At 42.0% G+C, this 22,471-nt stretch overlaps 1 protein-coding gene across 1 annotated transcript in view; it reads right to left on the bottom strand.

Annotated features, from left to right (window-relative positions):
* Positions 1 to 4,219: 4,219 nt before the first annotated feature.
* ALOX5AP (arachidonate 5-lipoxygenase activating protein) overlaps positions 4,220 to 22,471 on the bottom strand; it is a 36,485-nt gene continuing 18,233 nt past the window's right edge. The window contains exons 4-5 of the mRNA XM_089656148.1: positions 12,731 to 12,812; positions 4,220 to 4,755 (exon numbers count right to left, since the gene is read on the bottom strand). Of these exons, the coding sequence (XP_089512274.1) occupies positions 4,593 to 4,755; positions 12,731 to 12,812 (245 nt within the window). The 3' untranslated portion in view covers positions 4,220 to 4,592. The remainder of the gene's footprint in view (positions 4,756 to 12,730; positions 12,813 to 22,471) is intronic.

Here is a 22,471-nt window from a genome sequence, read left to right as displayed (position 1 = left end):
TGAATTTTTTGGGTAGATAAATAAGTAAGCTCAGATCTTGAATACACAACACCCAACAACCTTAGCCATCTCTCCATTTCATCAGCATTCCTGTTCACCATTGATGTCCACCAGAGATCGACACTATTTTGAAAGACAGGCTCCAATTTGCTTGATCTAACTCCACCCATTAGTCAACATTTTGAGGGTTTGGTCAGCCGCTATCTTATGGCCCTATCCATTCATTCTAAGCAGTACATTTATTCTGCTTCTGAGAGTAACTAATAGTAGATTATTCTTTAGATGATTATTGTTTGTTTATTTACTATCTCACTTGCAATAGTTTATGCTGGGTAATTTGATATTCCGCTCACGATACCCTAACACCTAGGGATTAGATTATTCTATTTTAGCCATATTGGCTTGACTCACAGATGGACTCTGCCCTTTAATCCTGCTGCAGTGGAATAATGGGTATAGATGCTCAAACACAGATTGTCTCCTGGGTTTAATTGTAAGGATATCTACAAGAGGATACCTACTACTATCTGATTTAATTTAATTGTGTTTAAAGAATATCTGCATAGAGCAATAAATCTCAGTAATAATTAGTTGGTCAACTTAGTTACTTTTAATATTTTTTTTTATATTGGATGCATTGCCATACATCAATCAATTAAATGATCAGTATTGCTGACTCAATTAATCATTCAAACATCCTGACACCATCCTGCGACACCTAAAGTGGGGTTAAACTTTGGCCTCTCTCTGCCAGAGCCTTACCCTCCATCCCTTCCCTAGATCTCTTTGTAGCAATCTAAGACCCCCTCCCTTTGCTGGCACCTTTATCTATCTTCCACCCCACCTCCTAAGTAACCATTCCCCTTACCATGAGCTCCCTCATAGACTAGTCAAGGGTAACCAACTTCCCCAGGACACTTGTACTATGGCAATGGATGAGAAATAATAACATAGACCATCCATCTTCATCGGATATTACCGTCTGTGCACAAAAAATTTACTTTTTTTTTCGTCAGGCCCGCAAGCAATCAACAAAGATGTCAACAGGAACCTGGGGTGCTACCCGCACCTTCTTCCCTTCTTTCCTTGCCATACACCTGTGTATGTTTAAAAGTATATTGTACATGATTGTTCAATGCCAAACCTTTTGCTTCCCTCTCCCATGGTGGCCTCCTCTGGACTCACTCCCCCAGACCCAGTGGACAGAAGGGAGGTAGATTAGGAATCCTCCTAGCCTCATGCAGCACCTGTCAGTTACTTCACCCACCTCCCTCTCTGACACTCTCCATCTGACACTCTCCATTTCTCTACGAATCTAGGAATAGCTGGGATCTACTGGCCCCCTGGACCAATATCAAACTTCCTTGATGAATTCTCTGCCTGACTACTCTACATTCTCTCATCTCAAACCCCCACAATCATTCTTGGTGACTTTAACATATCTGTTAATGCCAATTCTCCTGCTACTTCTAAACTTCTCAGTCTAGCCTCCTCTTTGACTTGAAGCAATGGGTATATGCGTCTACTCACTCTGATGGCAACATCTTTGACCCTGTTTTCTTCTATCCATGCACTCCGTGCAACCTTTCCAACAATCCTCTCCCACTCTCTGATCACCGCCTTATTAGTGTCATTCTATCCCACACTCTCTAACTCACATCTTCAATCTCTCCCTCTCTTCCCACAACTTCCCCAACTCTCTATAACATACACTAGTCACCCCCATACCTGAAAAGCCCGCACTAGACCCCACTCTTAGCAACATATGACCCATATCCTTACTCCCCTTTTCCTCTATACTCCTTGAACACCTGGTCAACAACTGACTGAGCAACCATCTCACTGAGAACAACCTTATTGTTCCCCTTCAGTCCGGATTTTGGCCACAACACTCCACGGAAACTGTTCTCCTTAAACTCATAAATGGCTAAAACCAATGAACACTATTCTGTACTCCTATTCCTGGACCTCTCTGCTGCCTTTGACACAGTGTACCACTCCCTTCTCCTCAAAATACTCTACTCCTCAGGTCTTCATGACTGTGCTCTTCGCTGCTCCTCATCCTACCTATCCCTACACACCTTCCGTGTCACTTACAATTCTACTTCCTCTTCTCCTCTTCCTTTCTCCATAGGGGTTCCCCAAGGTTCTGTTCTTGGACCTCTCCTATTCTCAGTCTACACCTCCTCCCTAGGTCAGCTGATTGTCTCCCATGGCTTTCAACAACATTTCTTTGGTGATGACAACCAAATCTATCTCTCTACCCCTTAGCTCATTCCACTAGTCTGATCACGCATCACTGATCTGCTTCTAGACATATCAGCCTGGATATCACACCACTTCCTGAAAATAAATCTATCCAAAATTAAGCTCATAATATTTCCTCCCCCACGTGCCCCTTCCCTGGCTTCTCCATCAAAATCAACGTCTCAACTATCAACCTGTCCTTGCATGCCAAGGTTCTAGGTCTAATCCTGGATTCTGAACCATCCTTTCAGCCCCACATCCAGTCACAGTCCAAAGCTTGCTGCCTCAACCTCCACAACATCTCCAAGATATGCCCCTTCCTAACCAATGACACCACAAAGCTTCTATCTCACTCCCTGGTAATCTGCTGCCTCGACTACTGCAACTCTCTCCTCACTGGCTTACCTTTGCATAGTCTATCCCCCCTTCAGTCCATCATGAATGCTGCTGCCAAGCTCATCCTTCTTACCAAATGTTCAGTGTCTGCTACCCCTCTCTGCCAATCCCTCCACTGGCTTCCAATTGCTCAACAAATTAAATTCATGATACTTACAAGAACTTACAAAGCCATCCACAACTCGGCCCTCAGCTACATCACTACCCTAGTCTCTAAATACCAACCAAATCATTGTCTTCATTCTTCCCAAGATCCCCTGCTCTTTAGCTCCTTTGTCACCTCCTTCCATGCTCACATCCAGGACTTCTCCAGAGCCTCTCTCACCCTCTGGATCTCCCTACCCAATGTGTCCGACTATATCCTACTCTGTCCACTTTTAGACGATCACTGAAACTCATCTCTTCAGAAAGGCCTATCCTGTCCCTACCTAACAACTGTACATGTATTTTCTTCATCTGCCCATCCCCCACAGTTATTACCTCTTGTATCTCTTGTACCTCCCTCTTAGATTGTTAGCTCCAACGAGCTGGGCCCTCTGATTCCTTCTGTATTAAATTGTATTGTAATTGCACTGTCTGCCCTTATGTTGTAAAGCCTGTGTAAACTGTTAGAGCTATATAAATCCTGTATTATATTAATATTAACAATAAAGAAATAAGACCCATTAACGCTAACGTTTGATAACTGAAGCTAATCTGCACCAGGCTTAATGTTTTAAATAAAATGTGAGATTTAATTCCTTGTCTGTACTTTTTGCATTTATCATACATCAGCTTCTTTGATCTTTAGGCTCCATGCACACTTGCTTAAAAAGCGCTGCTCCTATTGGAGTTTAGTGTTTTACCTGTTGAAGCAACTAATATTATCCTATGTGTCCACGCACATTAGGTAGACTAGAGGCGTATTTTAAGTTCAGCGTTTAGAGGCAGAAAAAAAACCCTTCTATTTTGCATTTTTGAGAGCGTTTTTCTGGCAGAAAAAAACCCTCTTCTATATTGCGTTTTTGAGAGCGTTTTTCTGGCAGAATAAAAAAAACCGCTAAATGCTGCCAAGAGCACATGCTAGTATATATGGAGCCTTATAAACAGATTAATAACTGTGCAGCATATCATCACTTCCTAAAATATAACCAATGTTCCTCATACTTCAGAAATCATTTGCATTTTATTACCTGGTATCTGTAGCACAATGCTCTTCATTATATATAGCTAAGTGGAAGTGGGTTGGTGAGGACCTCTTAAAATCCCCCAAAACATATACATATACATAGAACCTGTACAGCTAAAGCTGGCCATATATACACCAAAGACCAAAAGATTTGACAAACATTTGGCATTTCCAACAACACTCCATCCCTGTCTCCAAATTGTGTTTCTGCATTGTCAACCTGTCACACACTACACTACAAGTGGTTGTTAACACATATAACACAGGCATGTTGTCACCTTTAGGACCCCCAACCCCCCTGAGAATTACTACGCAACCATCACTGTACAACAGAGCATGAAGATGAGAAGTGGCTTCAAAGAGACTGCAGGAGATCTGTATTACTGAAATGCAACAAGGGATGTAAAATAAAGTGGAAACAATATTTTATTTTAAAATACTGAGATTTTTTATGATACAAATAGCTTTACCAAACTAATGCAATTAGTCTACATTTACTTTAATAACAACAGAAATCAATAGGTTTTGTGTGGAATCATTTCTGTGGTTGTGACATATCGCATATAGAAATATACAAGAATAACAGTGGAGGAACAACGTAATGCAAGTACATGTTTTGTACAAAATGAAATTAAATTATGAGATAAATCTAAATGTAAAGCTTTTATTTGTGTGAAGGAAGAGATAAATATGTGAAACATACAGAACATTAGCTCATTAAGAATTATCCACACAGACTTGCAATACTCATTAAAGTTTTAATACTGGAGCAAAGATCCAATTATGGAATAAGCAGTAAAGGAGAAAAAGTGCCACTGACTGTTTTAATATACATCTCCATATCACTTCCAAATACCATGACAAGGTAATGGTTAAGGATCCCTGCCATGCACATGGCAAATAGGAAGAATATGATACGCTTTCCAAATACGTATCCGGGAGTGCTATGGAATGAAACAAACACAAATCATTAATTTTGTAAAATAACACACAGTACAAACCTAGCAATTTTCTTGATTTCCATCCGTTTCCATCCTAAGCAATCTGTTCCCTATGGTTTCAATTGTTTCCCAGAATAAAGGAGCCAAATTGGAGTAAAAATTGCTTGAAACATTCTATTGACTGGATTGTGATTGATTAATGTAGCTGTCTGACCAATCAAAACTAGGAAACACGTGAAACCATGGGCGGTAGATTGTTGTGTTAAGGCTGGATTTAAACCTGTGTGTTGCATTAAAGCAGTATTGAACCCAAATCCAAAAATGTAATATGCTGCTGCTTGCCAGTCATTAGATGTGGTGGCTGCATTGGTTTTCTTTTTTGCGCCCCCCCCCCCCCTTCTCCTGGTGATCAGATCAGTAACACACCTCCTGCATTAGAGAACCTACACCTGGGTTGAAAAAGCACAGGGTTCACCTCTGGACAACAGCACTGGTAATCTATGGGGGGAAAAGAAGAGTGTTTGGATGGCTATATATCGATTGAAATTTGGCCAGCTCCGCAGGGACCAATGGAATTTTGATCCATGTTCGGTCACTGTGGTTGAACAAAAGTCGATCTAGCAATCATTCTCAAAAGGAGGTCCACATTGTCAGCCATTGTATTTCTCTTATGACAATTTTTCTTTAAATTGGAACTGAAGGCAAAACATTTTTTTTGCCTTTAGGGAGGGTTATAACCCCTGTCTTTTTTGCCATCTGTGTCTGACTGGGGAGATTTCGCTTCATTTCCTGTCCCATGGCCACAACAGGAAGTGAAAGGAAATCTCTCTAAAGAAGGGAAATCCCTAGTAGCCACCAGAACTAGTGTCCAAACTGGAACATTTCTAGTCTCTAATTTGGGATTTTATCTTTCACTTTAAGTGATAACTGTCACCAGGATGGTGGATCTCCCTAAAGGGGACACAGCAGCAAAAACCTGCTATGTATACAAATGAGGAAAATAGACAGACTATTGAATACCTAAGAAATGTTTGTTTTAGAGAAACTGTTTAATAATTTACAATTTACTAAAGAACGAGTTTGACATACGTTTAAAAGACAAAAAATAATTTGTTGGATACCTTCAAAGTCCATCTGCTTCACACTGCAGTGGCAGGCACTGGATCCCCTGCCCAGGAATTCACCCAGTACAGCTGGATGAGGAGAGGGTCCATCTGGGGTCTGGTGTGGTACTAAAGGAGAGGCTGGAGTGCTCTCCAGAAGACAAACTTTGCTGTAAAGACTATATATAGTTGCTAAGGAGTTTGTCCTCAGTTGCCATTCCCTCAGGCATCCCATACACCCCATTACCCCATCCAAGTTTTAAACCCCTTAATAAAACTTCAAAACAAAGGACTGGTTACTGTCTCCTACTACAAGTCTGAGTGAAGGAAATGCATGTTGCCTGGCTGTGCGGGACTATAGGGGGACCCAAATATTCTGAAACTCCTAAGGGGGAAGTGCTGCACAGCCATCACATCTAAGAGCTGGTAAGCTGCAAAATAATAAATGTTTGTTTTTGGGTTTAATACTGCTTTGAGGTATATATAACAGTATGTATACTCACTGTATAGCACTGTATTCTGAATGGCAGCCCGCTGCACACATAAAATTATTTTTACTGTATATATTGTTTTGGAAAGGAGCTTGGCAAGCAGCAATGGACAAAAGCAATGGCCTAATAATTAAAGAATAACTGTCATCATGGGAGATATATTATTATACAGGATTTATATAGCTCCAACAGTTCACTTAGTGCTTTACAACATAAGGGCAGACAGTACAATTACAATACAATTTAATACAGTAGGAATCAGAGAGCCTTACTCTTTATAGCTTACAAGAGACACAAAAGGTCATTACTGTGGGGGGTGTGCTGATGGAGAAAGTGGACAGATTGGGGTAGAGAGTTCCAGAGGATAGGAGAGGCTTGGTAGAAGTCCTGGAGCTAAGCATGGGAGTAGGTGACAAGGGAGCTAAAGAGCAGGAGGTCTTGGGAGGAATGAAGAGAATGATTAGGTTGGTATTTTGAGTCTAGGTTAGAGATATAGCTGGGGCTGAGTTGTGGATGGCTCTGTAAGTTGTTGTTAGTATTTTCAATTTAATTCCTTGGGTGAGCGGAGGCCAGTGGAGGGATTGTCAGAGTGGAATATACAGTATGTATGGATCTTTGTTTATTCTGTTTTAATTCAGAGACTCAGAAAGTATTATAGTCAGTGTGCCAGAAGAATAGGCAGGCAACAATCATTCTCAAAAACAGGTCCACATTGTCAGCCATTGTATTTCTCTTATGACAGTTTTTCTTTAAATTGGAACTGAAGGCAAAAAAATTTTTTGCCTTTAGGGAGGGTTATAGCCCCTGTTTTTTTGCCATCTGTGTCTAACTGGGGAGATTTCACTTCATTTCCTGTCCCGTGGCCACAACAGGAAGTGAAAGGAAATCTCTCTGAAGCGAGGTAAATCCCTATTAGCCACCAGAGCTAGTGTCCAAACTGAAAGATTTCTAGTCTCTAATTTGGGATTTTATCTTTCACTTTAGGTGATAATTGTCACCAGGATGGTGGATCTCCCTAATGGGGACACAGCAATAAAAACCTGATAGGTATACAAATAGACAGACTTTTAATGTACCTAAGAAATGTTTGTTTAAAAGAAACATTTTAATTATTTACAATTTACTAAAGAACAAGTATGGAATACATTAAAAGACAAAAAAAGAATTTGTTGGGTACCTTCAAAGTCCATCTGTTTTACCTCTTTCTATATACTATATCGAATTAGAATGTGGTACCCCTTATTATTTAGCCAGGTGTTCTAATCCATCTCCCTCTATTTAAAATTAATTAGTTATACTTTAGGCCTCATTCACATTAGCACTGTCCATCCTGTGTTTATATTCATTTAGAGGACATTTCTATGAATGCATGCAATGATTTTTCAGTGGTGCCATTTACACTTCGTGTTTAACTGTGTTTAGGTACGGTCAGTTTACCTGGGTATAGAAAAAAGTAGAATTCTATGCATCCAGGATCCGATAAGAAAATTCAAACATGGCTATGTAAAAGTGAACAGCACGTATAATTGTGACTAAATGCTACTAAATTCACTAAACCTTCTTTAAAGCAGAAACATGGGAAAAGTAATGTGGGAGGAATACAGGTTGTTTATACTTCCCTACTGACTTAGAAAGGTTAAACCCAGGAGTGCCTATGTGAATGAGGCCTAGGCCTTTTTTACATGAGTGATAATGCGCCAGTCTGTGAATTCCGGTAGCGAGAATTAGCTGTGTCTACATTTAGCTGTGGCTGCTCTGCCTGTGTGATTGAATGCAAAGCTAGGGTTGCCACTTCAACCCTTTAAAACCAAATACATATTAGTTACTGCCGTGACTGTCTTAGGGTAGGGAGGGTAGGGAGGATAATGGCCATGACTGTCTGAGGGTAGGGAGGATAATGGCCATGACTGTCTGAGGGTAGGGAAGATAATGACCATGACTGTGTGAGGGTAGGGAGGATATTGGCCGTAACTGTCTGAGGGTAGGGAGGATAATGGCTGTGACTGTCTAGGGGTAGGGAGGATAATGACCATGACTGTCTGAGGGTAGGGAGGATAATGGCTGTAAATGTCTTAGGGTAGAGAGGATAATGGCCGTGACTGTCTGGGGGTAGGGAGGATAATGGCTGTGACTGTCTAGGGGTAGGGAGGATAATGGCCGAGAATGTCTAAGGGTAGAGAGGATAATGGTCGTGACTGTCTGGGCGTAGGGAGGATATTGCCGTGAGTGTCTGAGGGTAGAGAGGATAATGGCCATGACTATCTTGTGGTAGGGAGGATAATGGCCGTGACTGTCTTGGGGTAGGGAGGATAATGATCGTGACTGTCTGAGGGTAGGAAGGATAATGGCTGTGACTGACTGGGGGTAAGGAGGATAATGATCATGACTGTCTGAGGGTAGGGAGGATAATGGCCATGACTGTCTTGTGGTAGGGAGGATAATGACCGTGACTGTCTGGGAGTAGGGAGGATAGTGGCCGTGACTGTCTGGGCTTAGGGAGGATAATGGGCATGACTGTCTGAGGGTAGGGAGGATAATGGGTGTGACTGTCTTGTGGTAGGGAGGATAATGGCCGCGACTGTCTGGGGGTAGGGAGGATAATGGGCGTGACTGTCTTGTGGTAGGGAGGATAATGGCCGTGACTGTCTGGGGGTAGGGAGGATAATGGGCGTGACTGTCTTGTGGTAGGGAGGATAATGGCCATGACTTTCTGAGGGTAGGGAGGATAATGGGCGTGACTGTCTGAGGGTAGGTAGGATAATAGCCATGACTGTCTTGTGGTAGGGAGGATAATGGCCGTGACTGTCTGGGGGTAGGGAGGATAATGGCCGTGACTGTCTGGGGATAGGGAGGATAATGGCCGTGACTGTGTGAGGGTAGAGGGGATAATGATCGTGACTGTCTTAGGGTAGGGAGGATAATGGCCGTGACTGTCTCAGGGTAGAGAGGATAATGGCCGTGACTGTCTGAGAGTAGAGAGGATAGTGGCCGTGACTGTCTAGGGGTAGGGAGGATAATGGCCGTGACTGTCTGGGGGTAGGGAGGATAATGGCTGTGACTGTCTGAGGGTAGAGAGAATAATGGCCGTGACTGTCTGAGGGTAGGGAGGATAATGGCCGTGACTGTCTGGGCGTAGGGAGGATAATGGCCGTGACTGTCTGGGCGTAGGGAGGATAATGGCCGTGACTGTCTGGGGATAGGGAGGATAATGGCCGTGACTGTCTGAGGGTAGGGAGGATAATGGCCGTGACTGTCTGGGGGTAGGGAGGATAAATGGCTGTGACTGTCTGAGGGTAGGGAGGATAATGGCCGTGACTGTCTGAGGGTAGAGAGGATAATGGCCGTGACTGTCTGAGGGTAGGGACGATAATGGCCGTGACTGACCTATGGTTAGGGACAGATGATCACCAATGGACACAAAAAGATGGGTCTAGGTTTGGATATCCATCCCTAACCACAGGAGGTAAAGACTGCAACAACATATGAACGCTGATGGCTTACCTCAGCCTGTCATTACTATGTACAGGCTGAGCAGGCACCACTGTTCACATACGCCTCACATCCCAGTTGCAAGAATCTCGTAATTTTTGCCACTGGAATCCAGTGTAAACTATTAATCACCTATGTGAAGTAGGCCCCAAAAGACTCAGAATACATTGTTACCAAGTTACCTATAAATTAATCATTAGACCACTTCTACAGTCACATATTTTCATGCCCTATGAGCAACCTCTAAAAGCTTCAAAGCTGAGGCCATGGGCTTTCTGACACATTTCCAATACATGTTCACATGGATGTTCTGGTCCGCACAGTGCAAATGAGCACATTGTCTATGCATCTGAAGCTGTGTGTGGGCAGCCTATGGTTCTTTATGGTAATGCAGCAGCTGTATATCAGTGTTGCCAACCTTCCACAGCATTTTTTACTGACAAAACATGGAAAATGTACTGATGATGCACTTGTCATTTAGACAATCAATATTTACCCTCTTCATGCCGGCGTTTGGGCCTTGACGCCAAACGGCCACACATTTGCGTGCAATTAACAAAAACATATGTGCTGAGAGCACAAGGCCTGCGCACTCCCAGCACAAATGTCCGGTACTCACGGAAAGGTCCCAATCTCCTCTTTCGATCGGGACCTTTCCCAAACATGTGACTGCTGTGACGGCGAATCACAGAGGTCACATGAGCTTAAAACCCCGCCCCTCCTCCCGACTTCTGAAACCCTTAAAGTGCCGGAAGGCGCCGGCGCCAAGGAGTTAAACAGGATAAACACAATATGGAAACATTGACTATACCTACAACAAGTAATTTGACTGGTTTACACTTACAAAAGTCAACACAGCATGACAAGTTATCATCCCCTGAAATTTACAAACAGTTGTAAAAATCACTGATTTTTACAAGCTGTCTGTAAATTTACTGATGGTTGGCAACCCTGCTGTATAGGTATGTGTACAGTATATGTATGGTGACACAGCCACTTTTCCTAATATGACAGGTGTGCAGGGGCAGGTGAGCAGCCCTGAATGCACACTATCTGTGTTTGGGACAAATAACCTGCCCCTACACCCCTGTCATATTAGGATATGCAGCTGTATCCATACAGCTATTTTGTCCCCCTAGAGCGGGGGTCTACAAACTGTCAATCATGATCAACCCATCAACCACAGACAGCCGACAGGTTGATCAGGAACACAGCCCTGCACACAGTAATTCCCCCAGCCTCCACCATTCTCCTCTTCACTGCAAAGCGGAGAGCAGGAAGTGTCAGTACTGAATAGAGGGAGAGGGCAGGAGCTGCTGAAGTTAACTTTTCACATTAACCAGCAACTGATTGGTTGCCAGGCAGTTCTAACAACCAATCACCAGCTTGTTAATGTAAAAAGTTAACTCCAGCAGCTCCCACCCTCGCCCTCTATTCAGTACTGTCATTCTTCCTGCTCTCTGCTCTCTATACACCAGTGTAAGGTAGGAGAGTGCTACCTATACACTGGTGTGAAGGGGACATAGGACACTATTGTGGGAAGGGAGGGGTGTGTGTGTAGAGAACAGAGCACAACACAGTAGGGGGGAGGGGTAAAGGGGACAGAGAACACTACAGTAGGGGGAAAGGGTAAAGTGGACAGAGGACACCACATGGGGGGGAAGAGGACACTAATGTGGAAGGGGGTGAAGGGGACAGACGACACTGCATTTGGGGGACACAAAGGACACTACAGCGAGGGGAGGGTGTGAAAGGGACAGATGATATTGCTTTGGAAGGGCAGAGGACACTACAGTGGGGGGTGTGAAGTGGAGAGAGGAAACTACATTGGGGTATGCAGAGGGGAGGCAATATGAAGAGGACAGAGGGCACTGCTATAGGGGGGCAGAGGACATTACACTGGGAGAGGGGTTGTGATGTGAAGGGGACAGAGGACACTGCATTGGGGGGGGGGGGGATACAAAGGATACTACAGTGAGGGGAGGATGTGAAAGGGACAGAGGATATTACGTTTGGGGGGCAGAGGACACAACAGTGGGGTGTGTGAAGGGGACAGAGGACATTGCTTTGGGGGGGGGGACAGGGGACACTACAGTTAGGTGGGGGCAAAGGGCAGGATTCTGCTGTGGTTTAGCAGAGGACACTACAGTGGGGGTATAAAGAGGACAGAGGACATTGCTATGGGGGGGGTAGAGAACATTACATTGGGGGTGTGTAAATGGGACAGAGGACACTGCTTTGAGGGGGCACAGGACACTGCTATGGGGGTGCAGAGGATACTACAGTGGGGGGTGATATGAAGGGGACAGAGGGCACTGCTATGGGGGGGGGGGGCAGAGGACACTACAATGTGAGGAGGGCTGTGATGTGAAGGGGACAGAGGACAATGCTATGGGGGGGCATAGGAAACTGCTATAGGGGGAGGGGTAGAGGATCCTACTGTGGGGTGGAGAGGGACAGAGGGCACTGCTATGTGGGGCAGGGGACACTATAGTGGGTGGAATGATGTGAAGGGGGATAGGACACTGCTATGGAGTGGCAGAGGACACTACTGTGAAAGGAATGATGTGAAGGGGAGCCGAGGACATTAGTGGGGGGCACAGGACACTGTGGTGTGTTTTTTGGGTGGGACTTGATAGGTTTTTCTTTTTTAAAAGTGTGCCCCCCCCCCCCCACTCCTTTAGCTATCTTTGATTTCTTCCATGTTGTCCAGTTAGATCTCAAACTCTGAATGGTTGCCTACCTTTACCGTAAAGAGACATGGGCCTCCTGCATGGAGCTTCAGATGCATTCAATCTGTACTGGCCATTGCACCCATGTGAATGAGGCCCAGTGCTGGCTCTGTACTGACTTATTACCACCTTTTAATATCATCAACTCAGTGACCGGTATTACCTCTGTGTCTTCTCACCCAGATAACCAACAAAGTACTTCTGTCGGACAAATAAATACATAAGACCAGCGAAAGCAGCGGGTGCTGTATATAAAAAAAAACACAGAAACAAAATGATTCATTTAAGAATATTCAATTTATCAAGGACATTTGAACCCTTTGCCTGAACGCAGTTTTGCAACTTTGACATGTGCTAGTAGAACCATACATATTATCACAACAACGTAGTGTATCCAGGTGAATTATCCCTCGATTTTTTTTTTCAAGACAAATTGGGCTTTCATTTGGTGCTAAATTATAAAGGACATTTCCTGATTTTTTTTATGAACCAGCCAAAAATATTAAACACATTTTTTTTATATTAACTGTATGTTTGTTGCAATTACCACCCCAAACCCACCACCAAAGATCATACCTATAGCATGCCGATCCCAAATCTGAATTAAACTAAATACAAAGTTTTTATACCACCTAAAACACACTGACATGAACTGATACTAATATTAAAACTGACACTGATACCAACACTAACACTGACACTAATAAAGACCTACAGTGCATCCAGAAAGTATTCACAGCGCTTAACTTTTGCCACATTTTGGTATGTTACAGCCTTATTCCAAAATGGATTAAATTAATTTTTTTCCTCAACATTCTACAAACACCCCATAATGACAATGTGAAAGAAGTTTGTCTTGAAATCTTTGCAATTTATTAAAAATAATAAACGAAAAAAAACACATGTACATAAGTATTCACATCCTTTGCCATGACACTCAAAATTGAGCTCTGGTACATCCTGTTCCTGTGGGAAGTTCAGTTGATTGGACATGATTAGGAAAGGCATACCTGTCTATATAAGGTCCCACAGTTAACAGTGCATGTCAGAGCACAAACCAAGCCATGAAGTTCATGGAATTGTTTGTAGACCTCCAAGACAGGATTGTATCAAGGCACAGATCTGGGGAAAGGTACTGAAAAATTTCTGCAGCATTGAAGGTCCCAATGAGCACAGTGGCCTCCATCATCCATAAATGGAAGAAGTTTGGAACCACCAGGAATCTTTCTAGAGCGGGCTGCCCGCTTGTACCATGTGACCTCTGTGATCATTCACAGATTTCACTAGTAATAAGCAATGATCTCAGAAGTGACATCTTACTTACTACTATTTATGTGATTACTGATTGGCCAATCAGTGATCACATGATTGGGACCGCACACAGAGGTCCCGTACAGCGATCAGTGTTCCACTGTGGATGAGGATGTTTATAAACGTCCATCTGTCCCTGCACTGCTCCCATCCGGCTGTTTATGTACATGGGCCGGACAGGAAGTGGTTAAAGCAATCCATTGCCCCCCCCCCCCCAGGTCACCAGAACCAGTGTCTCCATTGGAAGATTTCCCCTCTATTACTGTTCTGGGGACAACCCAAAATTTGGGATTTACTTTCCCTCTCAATGATAATGGTAATTAGGACAAATAGAGAGGGTGAATCTCCTTAATGGGAGCACAGACAGCAAAAAAAACCTGACAGGTATTCTAATCCACCTCCACTTTGTCCTATAGTTTTGCCTATAGTACTACTTTAAGTAAACCAACCCCAATGATTCTGTTTTTCCATATTTAGGTTTCTATGCATTACTGTTGAGAGAACTGATCAAAAAAGGTAGAGGGTGCTCAAAATTGGTTATTATGTTGTTACATTTCTTAAATACTGTAAAGTATTTGTACTATAAAGTATATGCGGCCCCACTGAACTGAAGGAAAATGGTAAAGGATATCATTTTAAACCCAAGAAAATGTACAAAAACGTAATATATTGCAGCTTACCAATTCTTAGTGGTCACTGCATTAGTTTTCCTTCTTCAGGGGCATTCAATTTTCAGCAAGTACAGAAAATACTTATTGCTTTTGCCATAACTGTAGTAACTTTGCAATTTTTTGTAAAGTGAACTGATGTATGAACCTGATATATCAAGCCATCTTCTATAAACTACTAATTTCTGCCTCTTCCATGTAATGGGCATGAAGATAGGAAGACATGTTTGTTGTCCTGTCTTAAGGTGAAAACTATGGCTTTTTCCATAGATACAGGTGGTGGCCATACATATTTCAATTTTATTATCTGGCTGCATGCAGCACCTTTTCAGACAAGGTAAATGCACTGCAATTTACATTGCAGGGGCTCAGGTTCCCATGTTCCAAAGGCTTAAAACCTTAAAGACAGTCATGTTTGGGCATATGTAGGAATATGAATATTATTCTTTATTATGATTGTGCAGGATCACCTTTCTAAGATTTATGTTTCTTCCTTACTTAGTTGTACTTATTCTGAAACTGGAGAGTCAGAGGCTCTGATATTCCCTAAAGTCCCTGTTAATGTACTGTTTATGAAGACATACAGTACTGTGAAAAGTACTTTCCCCTTCCTGATTTTTTTTTTGCATATTTATTACACCTAAATTACTCAGATCATCAAACAAATTTTAATATTACACAAAGATAAGCCGAGTAAATACAAAATGCAGTTTTTAAATTATGATTTCTTTTATTAAGGGAAAAAAGCTGTCAAAACCTGCCTGGCCCTATGTTAAAAAGTAATTAGCCCCCCTTGCTAAATCATGAATTAACTGTGATTAACCACATTTTTTGGAAAGCCGAGTTAAATTTCATTGCCATACCCAGGCATGATTACTGCCAGATATGTTGAATCAAGAAATCACTTAAATAGAAGCTGTCTGACAAAGTGTATGCTAAAAGATCCCCAAAAGCAGCACATCATGCCTCGATCTAAAGAAATTCAAGAACAGATGAGAGGTAATTTACATGTTTCAGTCTGGAAAGGGTCACAAAGCCATTTCTCAGGCTCAGAGATTCCAGTAGACTACGGAGAAAGCCATTATCCACAAATGGAGAACACTTGGAACAGTGGTCAAGCTTCACAGGAATGGCTGGCCTAACAAAAGTACTCCAAGAGCAGAAGGATGACTAATCCAGGAAGTCAAAGAAACCAGAACAATATCTAAAGAACTGAAGGCCTCACTTGCCTCAGTTAGCCACTTCAAGTCCGGACACTTTCACCCCTTTCCAGTCCAGGCCAATTTTCAGCTTTCAGTGCTATCACACTTTAAATGACAATTGCGCGGTCATGCAACACTGTACCCATATGACTTTTTTAGCATTTTTTCGAGGCAGATAAAACTTTATTTTGGTGGTATTTATTCACCATTGGGATTTTTATTTTTTGCTATTTAAATGAAAAAGTCCAAACATTTTGAAAGAAAAGTGTTTTTCTTATAACATTTTGCAAATAAATAATCTTCCTTCATAAATATTGGCCAAAATTTATTCAGCTATCTTTTTAGTAAAAACAATAACCAAAAATTATAATTTTTCACAATTTTTTTTACCTTTTTTACTTTATTTTTTTATATTATTATTTATGTTTTTTGTTTTTTTTAACATACTGTCACCCTTGCAGTACAGTGTCATCATAGTGGGGGGGTGATGAATATTTTTTTTTAACACATTGCTTTTACACCCATAAATGCTGTAAAAGCAATCATTTCTCCTTCTCTCTGGCTGCATTCTTGCAGCCATTGAGAAATATTGTGAGAGCTGTGATTGGTCACAGCTTGTCACATGGTACAAGGCTGTTGTGAATAGCCTTGTACCAAGTGACCTCTGTGGTCATTCACAGATTTCACACGTAGTAAGCAATGATGTCAGAAGTGACATCTTGTTTACTACTATTCAAGTGATCCCTGATTGGCCAATCAGTGATCACATGATTACAGTGATCGGTGTTCCACTGTGTCCGGAGGACACAGCGGGCACTGGATCACGGTGCCACGTGCTCCCAGTGAGCGCGCACAGGCAGTGAATGTGGAGGCCGTTTATAAACAGCCACCCGCTCCTGCACTGCTCCCATCTGGCTGTTTATGTACATGGGCCAGACAGGAAGTGGTTAAGCATCATGTTCATGCTTCAACAATAAGAAAGTGACTGGGCAAAAATGGCTTCCATGGGAGAGTTCCAAGGCAAAAGCCACTGCTGACTATAAAGCACACAAAGGCTCATCTCATATTTGCCAAACACATCTTTATTCTCCCTAAGACTTTTGGGCAAATACTCTGTGGACTTGAAGTCACGTGACCGTGATGGACACCCATTAAGCGGAGCCAGGTGACGAGTCCCGGGACCAGAAGTGACACAGAAGCTGCAGCCCCGCTGTCTGTTATTTTTAGCTGTTATTTTGTTTTCTTTAATGTAAATACAATACTTTTCATAAAAGTAATTTTTTATTCAACATACTACACTATGAGTGTATCCTCTGTTGCATGAGCTTGATTGCAGAGTGAAATCCAAAAATCTAAAGGGCCATACACTCAGGAAGTGGAAAACAGCCCATACGATCTTGAGTATCTGATGATATAAGGTTGTAGTGAAGAGAAGCCTGTGACCTGGTTGCATTTAAGTCACATCTAATGGTGAGCACATATGTGAATGGTGGTGGGAGTCACTGTGCATGGATTAAGAATATTGACACGTATGGTGGAATTTGGTTGGAATATACTGCAAGGAACAATATTGTTTGTAGATCTTAACATTTTATGAACTAGGATTATGTATGAACATTTTTTTGTAGCCACTTATATATACACTTCACCTCCAGAATATTTCATCCCCTTCCTGACCTCGGCAATTTTTTACTATGCACTGTGCTATTGTAACTGATAATTGCACGGTCATGCAACCCTGTACCCAAATTAAATTTATATAATTTTTTTCACACAAATAGAGATTTATTTTTGTGGTATTTGATCACCACTGGGTTTGTTTATTTTGTATTAAATAAACAAAAAAAATCAATAATTAAAAAAAAACACTTTTTTTACTTTCTGTTATAAAACATGCAATAAAAAAATAAAAAACTTTCTTCATAAATTTAGGTTAAAATGTATTCTTTATGTCTTTAATAAAAAAAATCCCCAAAAGTGTATATTAATTGGTTTGAATGAAAGTTATAGAGTCTACAAATGAAGGTACATATACTGGAATTTTTATTTATTGAATTATTTATTTATTTTATACTAGTAATGGCGATGATCAGCGACTTATAGTGGGACTGTGATAGTACAATGGGCAATCTGACACTGGATAACTGACACTAACATCACCAGTGGCAGTAATATAGTGATCAGTGCTAATAATTTGCACTGTCGCTGTACTAATGACACTGGGTAGGAAGGGGTTAACATCTGGAACAATCAAAAGGTTAACTGTGTGCTGTGGTGCTTTTACTAAGGGATGTTTTCCCTATTTGCAGGAAGACAAAAACCAGCACATCCCTGCTGTCAGTAGAGAGATCTGTGTTGTTTACCAATCCAGATCTCTCTCCCATCACTTGCTGCTCCAATTGGCCAGTCCCAGCCATGAATTATTGGCCAGGACCTGCTGATCAGCATATGCCAGAGCCAGTGACAGCAAGTGGATATTTATTTTTGGTTCACATGTATGAATTTGCACTGCACCCTGTTCCAAATTATTATGCAAATTCTATTTAAGTGTCACAAAAGATTAAATATTTTGTTTTTCAGTTTAACTCATGGATGGCATTGTGGCTCAGGGCTCTTTTGATCACTGAAAACAATCTTGGACACCTGTGATAATTAGATTGGCCGGTGAGCCCAATTTAAGGAAAAACTACTAAAGGAGGGTGTTCCTCATTATTAAGCAGAGCACCATTTTCAAGCAATATGGGGAAGAAAAAAGATCTCTCTGCTGCCGAAAAGAGTGAAATAGTTCAATGCCTTGGACGAGGTATGAAAACATTAGATATTTCACGAAAACGTAAGCGTGATCATTGCACTATTAAGAGATTTTTGCCTGATTCAGAGCACAGACGGGTTCGTGCAGATAAAGGCACATTGAGGAAGTTTTCTGCCAGATCCATGCATCGGATCAAGAGAGCAGCTGCTAAAATACCATTACATAACAGCGAACAGATATTTGAAGATGCTGGTGCCTCTGGAGTCCCACGGACATCAAGGTGTAGAGTCCTCCAGAGTCTTGCAACTGTGCATAAACCTTCTATTCAGCCACCACTAACCAATGCTCACAAGCAGAAACAGTTGCATTGGGCAGAAAAATACATGAAGACAAATTTTCAACAGTCCTGTTTACTGATGAGTGCCGTGCAACCCTGGATGGTCCAGATGGATGGAGTAGTGGATGGTTGGTGGACAACCACCCTGTTCCAACAAGGCTGCGACGTCAGCAAGGCGGTGGTGGAGTCATGTTTTGGGCCGGAATCATGGAAACAGAGCTGGTCAGCCCCTTTAGGGTCCCCGAAGGTGTAAAGATGACCTCTGCAAAGTATGTGGAGTTTATGACTGACCACTTTTTTCCCTGGTACAGAAGGAAGAACTATGCTCTCCGTAATAAAAATCTTCATGCATGACAATGCACCATCTCATGCTGCAAAGAATACCTCTGCATCAATGGCTGCTATGGGGATAAAAGGAGAGAAAGTCATGGTGTGGTCTCCACCCTCCCCTGACCTCAATCCTATTGAGAACCTTTGGAGCATCCTCAAGCAAAAGACCTATGAGGGTGGGAGGCAGTTTACATCCAAACAGCAGCTCTGGGAGGCTATTCTGACATCTTGAAAACAAATTCAAGCAGAAACTGTCCAAAAACTCACAAGTTCAATGGATGCAAGACTTGTGAAGCTGCTATCAAATAAGGAGTCCTATGTTACAATGTAACGTGACCTGTTAAAATGTTTAAAAAGTTAAAATGTTGTTAAAAGTTTGATTGAAATAGCTTTTTATTTCAGTAAATATGCTGCAAACACAAGTGACAATTTTCAGTTCTTTACAACCTATAAAGTGTTTTGAAACTTACTGTGCGGAATAATTTGGAACAGTCATTGGAAGTGTTTTATGTTTAAAAAAAAATACTGTTATCATTAGGAGGTTTGTTCAATATAATTTGAATTGTACTCTTAATAGTTGATAACATGAGAATTATGCTGATTGTTATTTACATCAATTATTTAGGTAAATGAGAAAAATATAATTTGCATAATAATTTTGAACAGGGTATATATTATGTTATTTATTAGTTAAGAGATTTAATGATTAGGGAAGGCGCAACAAAGCTCTGCAGCTTACACATGTATTTGTAAATGTGCGCTAACTAAACACCTGTTTTTAACGCATACTGTTAGACAGGCTAATTTGGTTTGGCTGGTATGTTGAGCTGGGAATTCTTCTCTTTAATTGTTTGACATGGGTCACCCTTCCATGTGCTCCTTGCTGTGAAGGCCAGTTATAGACTGGGGAAGTGGCCATTTTTTTGTACTGTTGACTTGTTGGTGAAGGGGCGCACTGGACACCTTGGCTGCCATTGTGCTATGGGGGCTTTCAAAATTTGTAGAGTTAGGAACTGCAGAATATTGGGGTGCCGTGAAGAGGCTCTGCAGCTTAGCATTGCAATTGCAAATGTGTGCTAACTAAACCCAAGTTTTTAATGGATACTGTTAGGCTAATTTGGTTTGTTTGCAAGCTGGTTGGTAAGTTGAGCTGGGAATTTTTCTCTTTAATTGTTTAAAATAATTATTTTATTTGATATTTGTTGGACTGTGGGAACACTGTCATTTGTTTGCAGCCACCCATTATTGATATAAGCATAGGATATTTAGAGTAAGTTAATTTGTGATTACTTTATGCAGTGTGGGATAACGCTTAATCACTCTATGGACTGATGAGACAAAAGTTGAACTTTTTGGAAGGTGTGCGTCCTGTTACATCTGGCATAAAACTAACACAGTATTTCATAAAGAAGAACATCATGCCAACAGTCATTCAGAGGTAGACTTCCTGGTGTGTTTCGATCATTGTCCTGCTGGGGGTAGTGGGATGGTCTGGGGATGCTTTGCAGCTTCAAGACCTGGACGACTTGCCATAATTGATGGAACCATGAACTCTGCACTCTACCAGAAAATCCTGAAGGAGAGTGTCCAGCCATCAGTTTGTGACCTCAAGCTCAAATGCACTTGAGTTATGCAGCAGGACAATGATTGAAACACACCAGTAAGTCCACTTCTGAATGGCTCATAAAAAAAACAATATAAGGTTTTGGAGTGGCCTAGTCAAGTCTGGACTTAAATCCGATTGACATGCTGTGGCATAACCTTAAACAGGCTGTTCATGCTTGAAAACCATCCAAGGTGGCTAAATGAATACAATTCTGCAAAAAAGAGTGGCCAAAATTCCTCCACAGTAATGTGAAAGACTCATTGCCAGTTATCGCAAATGCTTGACTGCAGTTGTTGCCAGCAAGGGTGGCACAACCTGCTATTAGGTTTAGGGGACAATTAGTTTTTCACATAGGGTCAGGCAGATTTGGACAGATTTTTTTCCCTTAATAAATGGAATTATCGTTTAAAAACTGCATTTTATATTTACTTGGGTTATCTTTGTGTAGCATCCTCTAGTGTGCTACTGGAGTAGTGTATTGTAGGTAAAATCATTGTGTATGACGCATGGTAACTGTGTGAGTCTGTGATTGAGGTTGGGTTATTGCAGGTCAGTTAGATAACTTAACAGGTTGTGGCTCGATCACCTCCGCCTGACTCTAGAGGACCATAGAACCTTCCAGAAGTCAGTAAGAAGGAAGGGGTGGAGACCTAATCTGCATGTTTACAGGAGTCTGCCCATTCCCAGGTTTGGAGGCCCTGGTAGTGTTGTGGACTGACCCATTAATATGGGATAGTCAGGCTGACAGGAGAGTTGGGTGGAAGATGGAGTGCTGAGTTGACTGTCTGTGCCTAAGAGGGGTCCCGTAGGTCTAGGGGAGGGCTGGCCTCCAGGCTGGGCTCTGGCTGGCTCAGGAGGATACATTCTGCAGTGTCGCATGAATAGGATCGAGACCTGGAGCATCAGGGAGTAAAGAGGACAGAATCTACAAGGGGAAAGACTGCCACATGTAGCAAGCTTTCTAAGGATAGCACTGCGCTCAATCCTTTATCCTTGCCCTGAGAAGCCAGGAGGGCTGGTAGTGTTGCAGGTTGTGGAGCTGAGAGCAGCTCTACTGGGAGAGAGAAAATATCCCTGCATGTAGTTACAAGACGTTAAGCTGATTTTTGAGGGGCTGCTAGTTCCTCACCCATAAAGGGCTGTTGCTACTGATCCGCAAAGACTGACGGCTTTCAAGAAAAGAACAGACCAGGATCTGCCTTTGTACATAGGAAGGAAGTTGTCCCCCCTTCATTGATTCAAGCCAACTGGACATCCCATAATTCCTATTTCCCTATCCAAGCTGATTTCTCCTAATAAAACAACAAAACCAATACCTCGGACTGGTTAATGTCTCTTGGATGCAAGTCTGTGTTAAATAACTGTTGCCTGGCTGTGCAGAGAGAAGCTTAGGGGTTCCCACAACACAGCAGCCCTTTTGAGGGTAGAGCTACATTTGTTTGATGACCTGACTCCTTTAAGTGTTACAAATCTGCAAAAACATAAAAAATCAGGAAGGGGCAAATACTTTTTCACAGCACTGTAGGTGCAACAACCATTCTCATCTATTATACTGTGATTAGTAGTTCTGCCACTGGGTGGTTTTGTGTATAATGCTTGTGTTAGTGGAACTTTAAGGTCATGATGTCATTTCACATCTTTGTCTTTGTTGTTTTTCTGGGAAGACCATGTGTCCATAGCCATGCGTCCAGCATCATC

This window comes from Staurois parvus, unplaced genomic scaffold, assembly GCF_062004578.1.
Source record: "Staurois parvus isolate SC_StPar_1 unplaced genomic scaffold, SC_StPar_1.0 ptg000891l, whole genome shotgun sequence".
Taxonomy (NCBI): domain Eukaryota; kingdom Metazoa; phylum Chordata; class Amphibia; order Anura; family Ranidae; genus Staurois; species Staurois parvus.
Note: the sequence above shows the minus strand (reverse complement) of the source record. Positions and strands in the feature narration are given on the sequence as shown.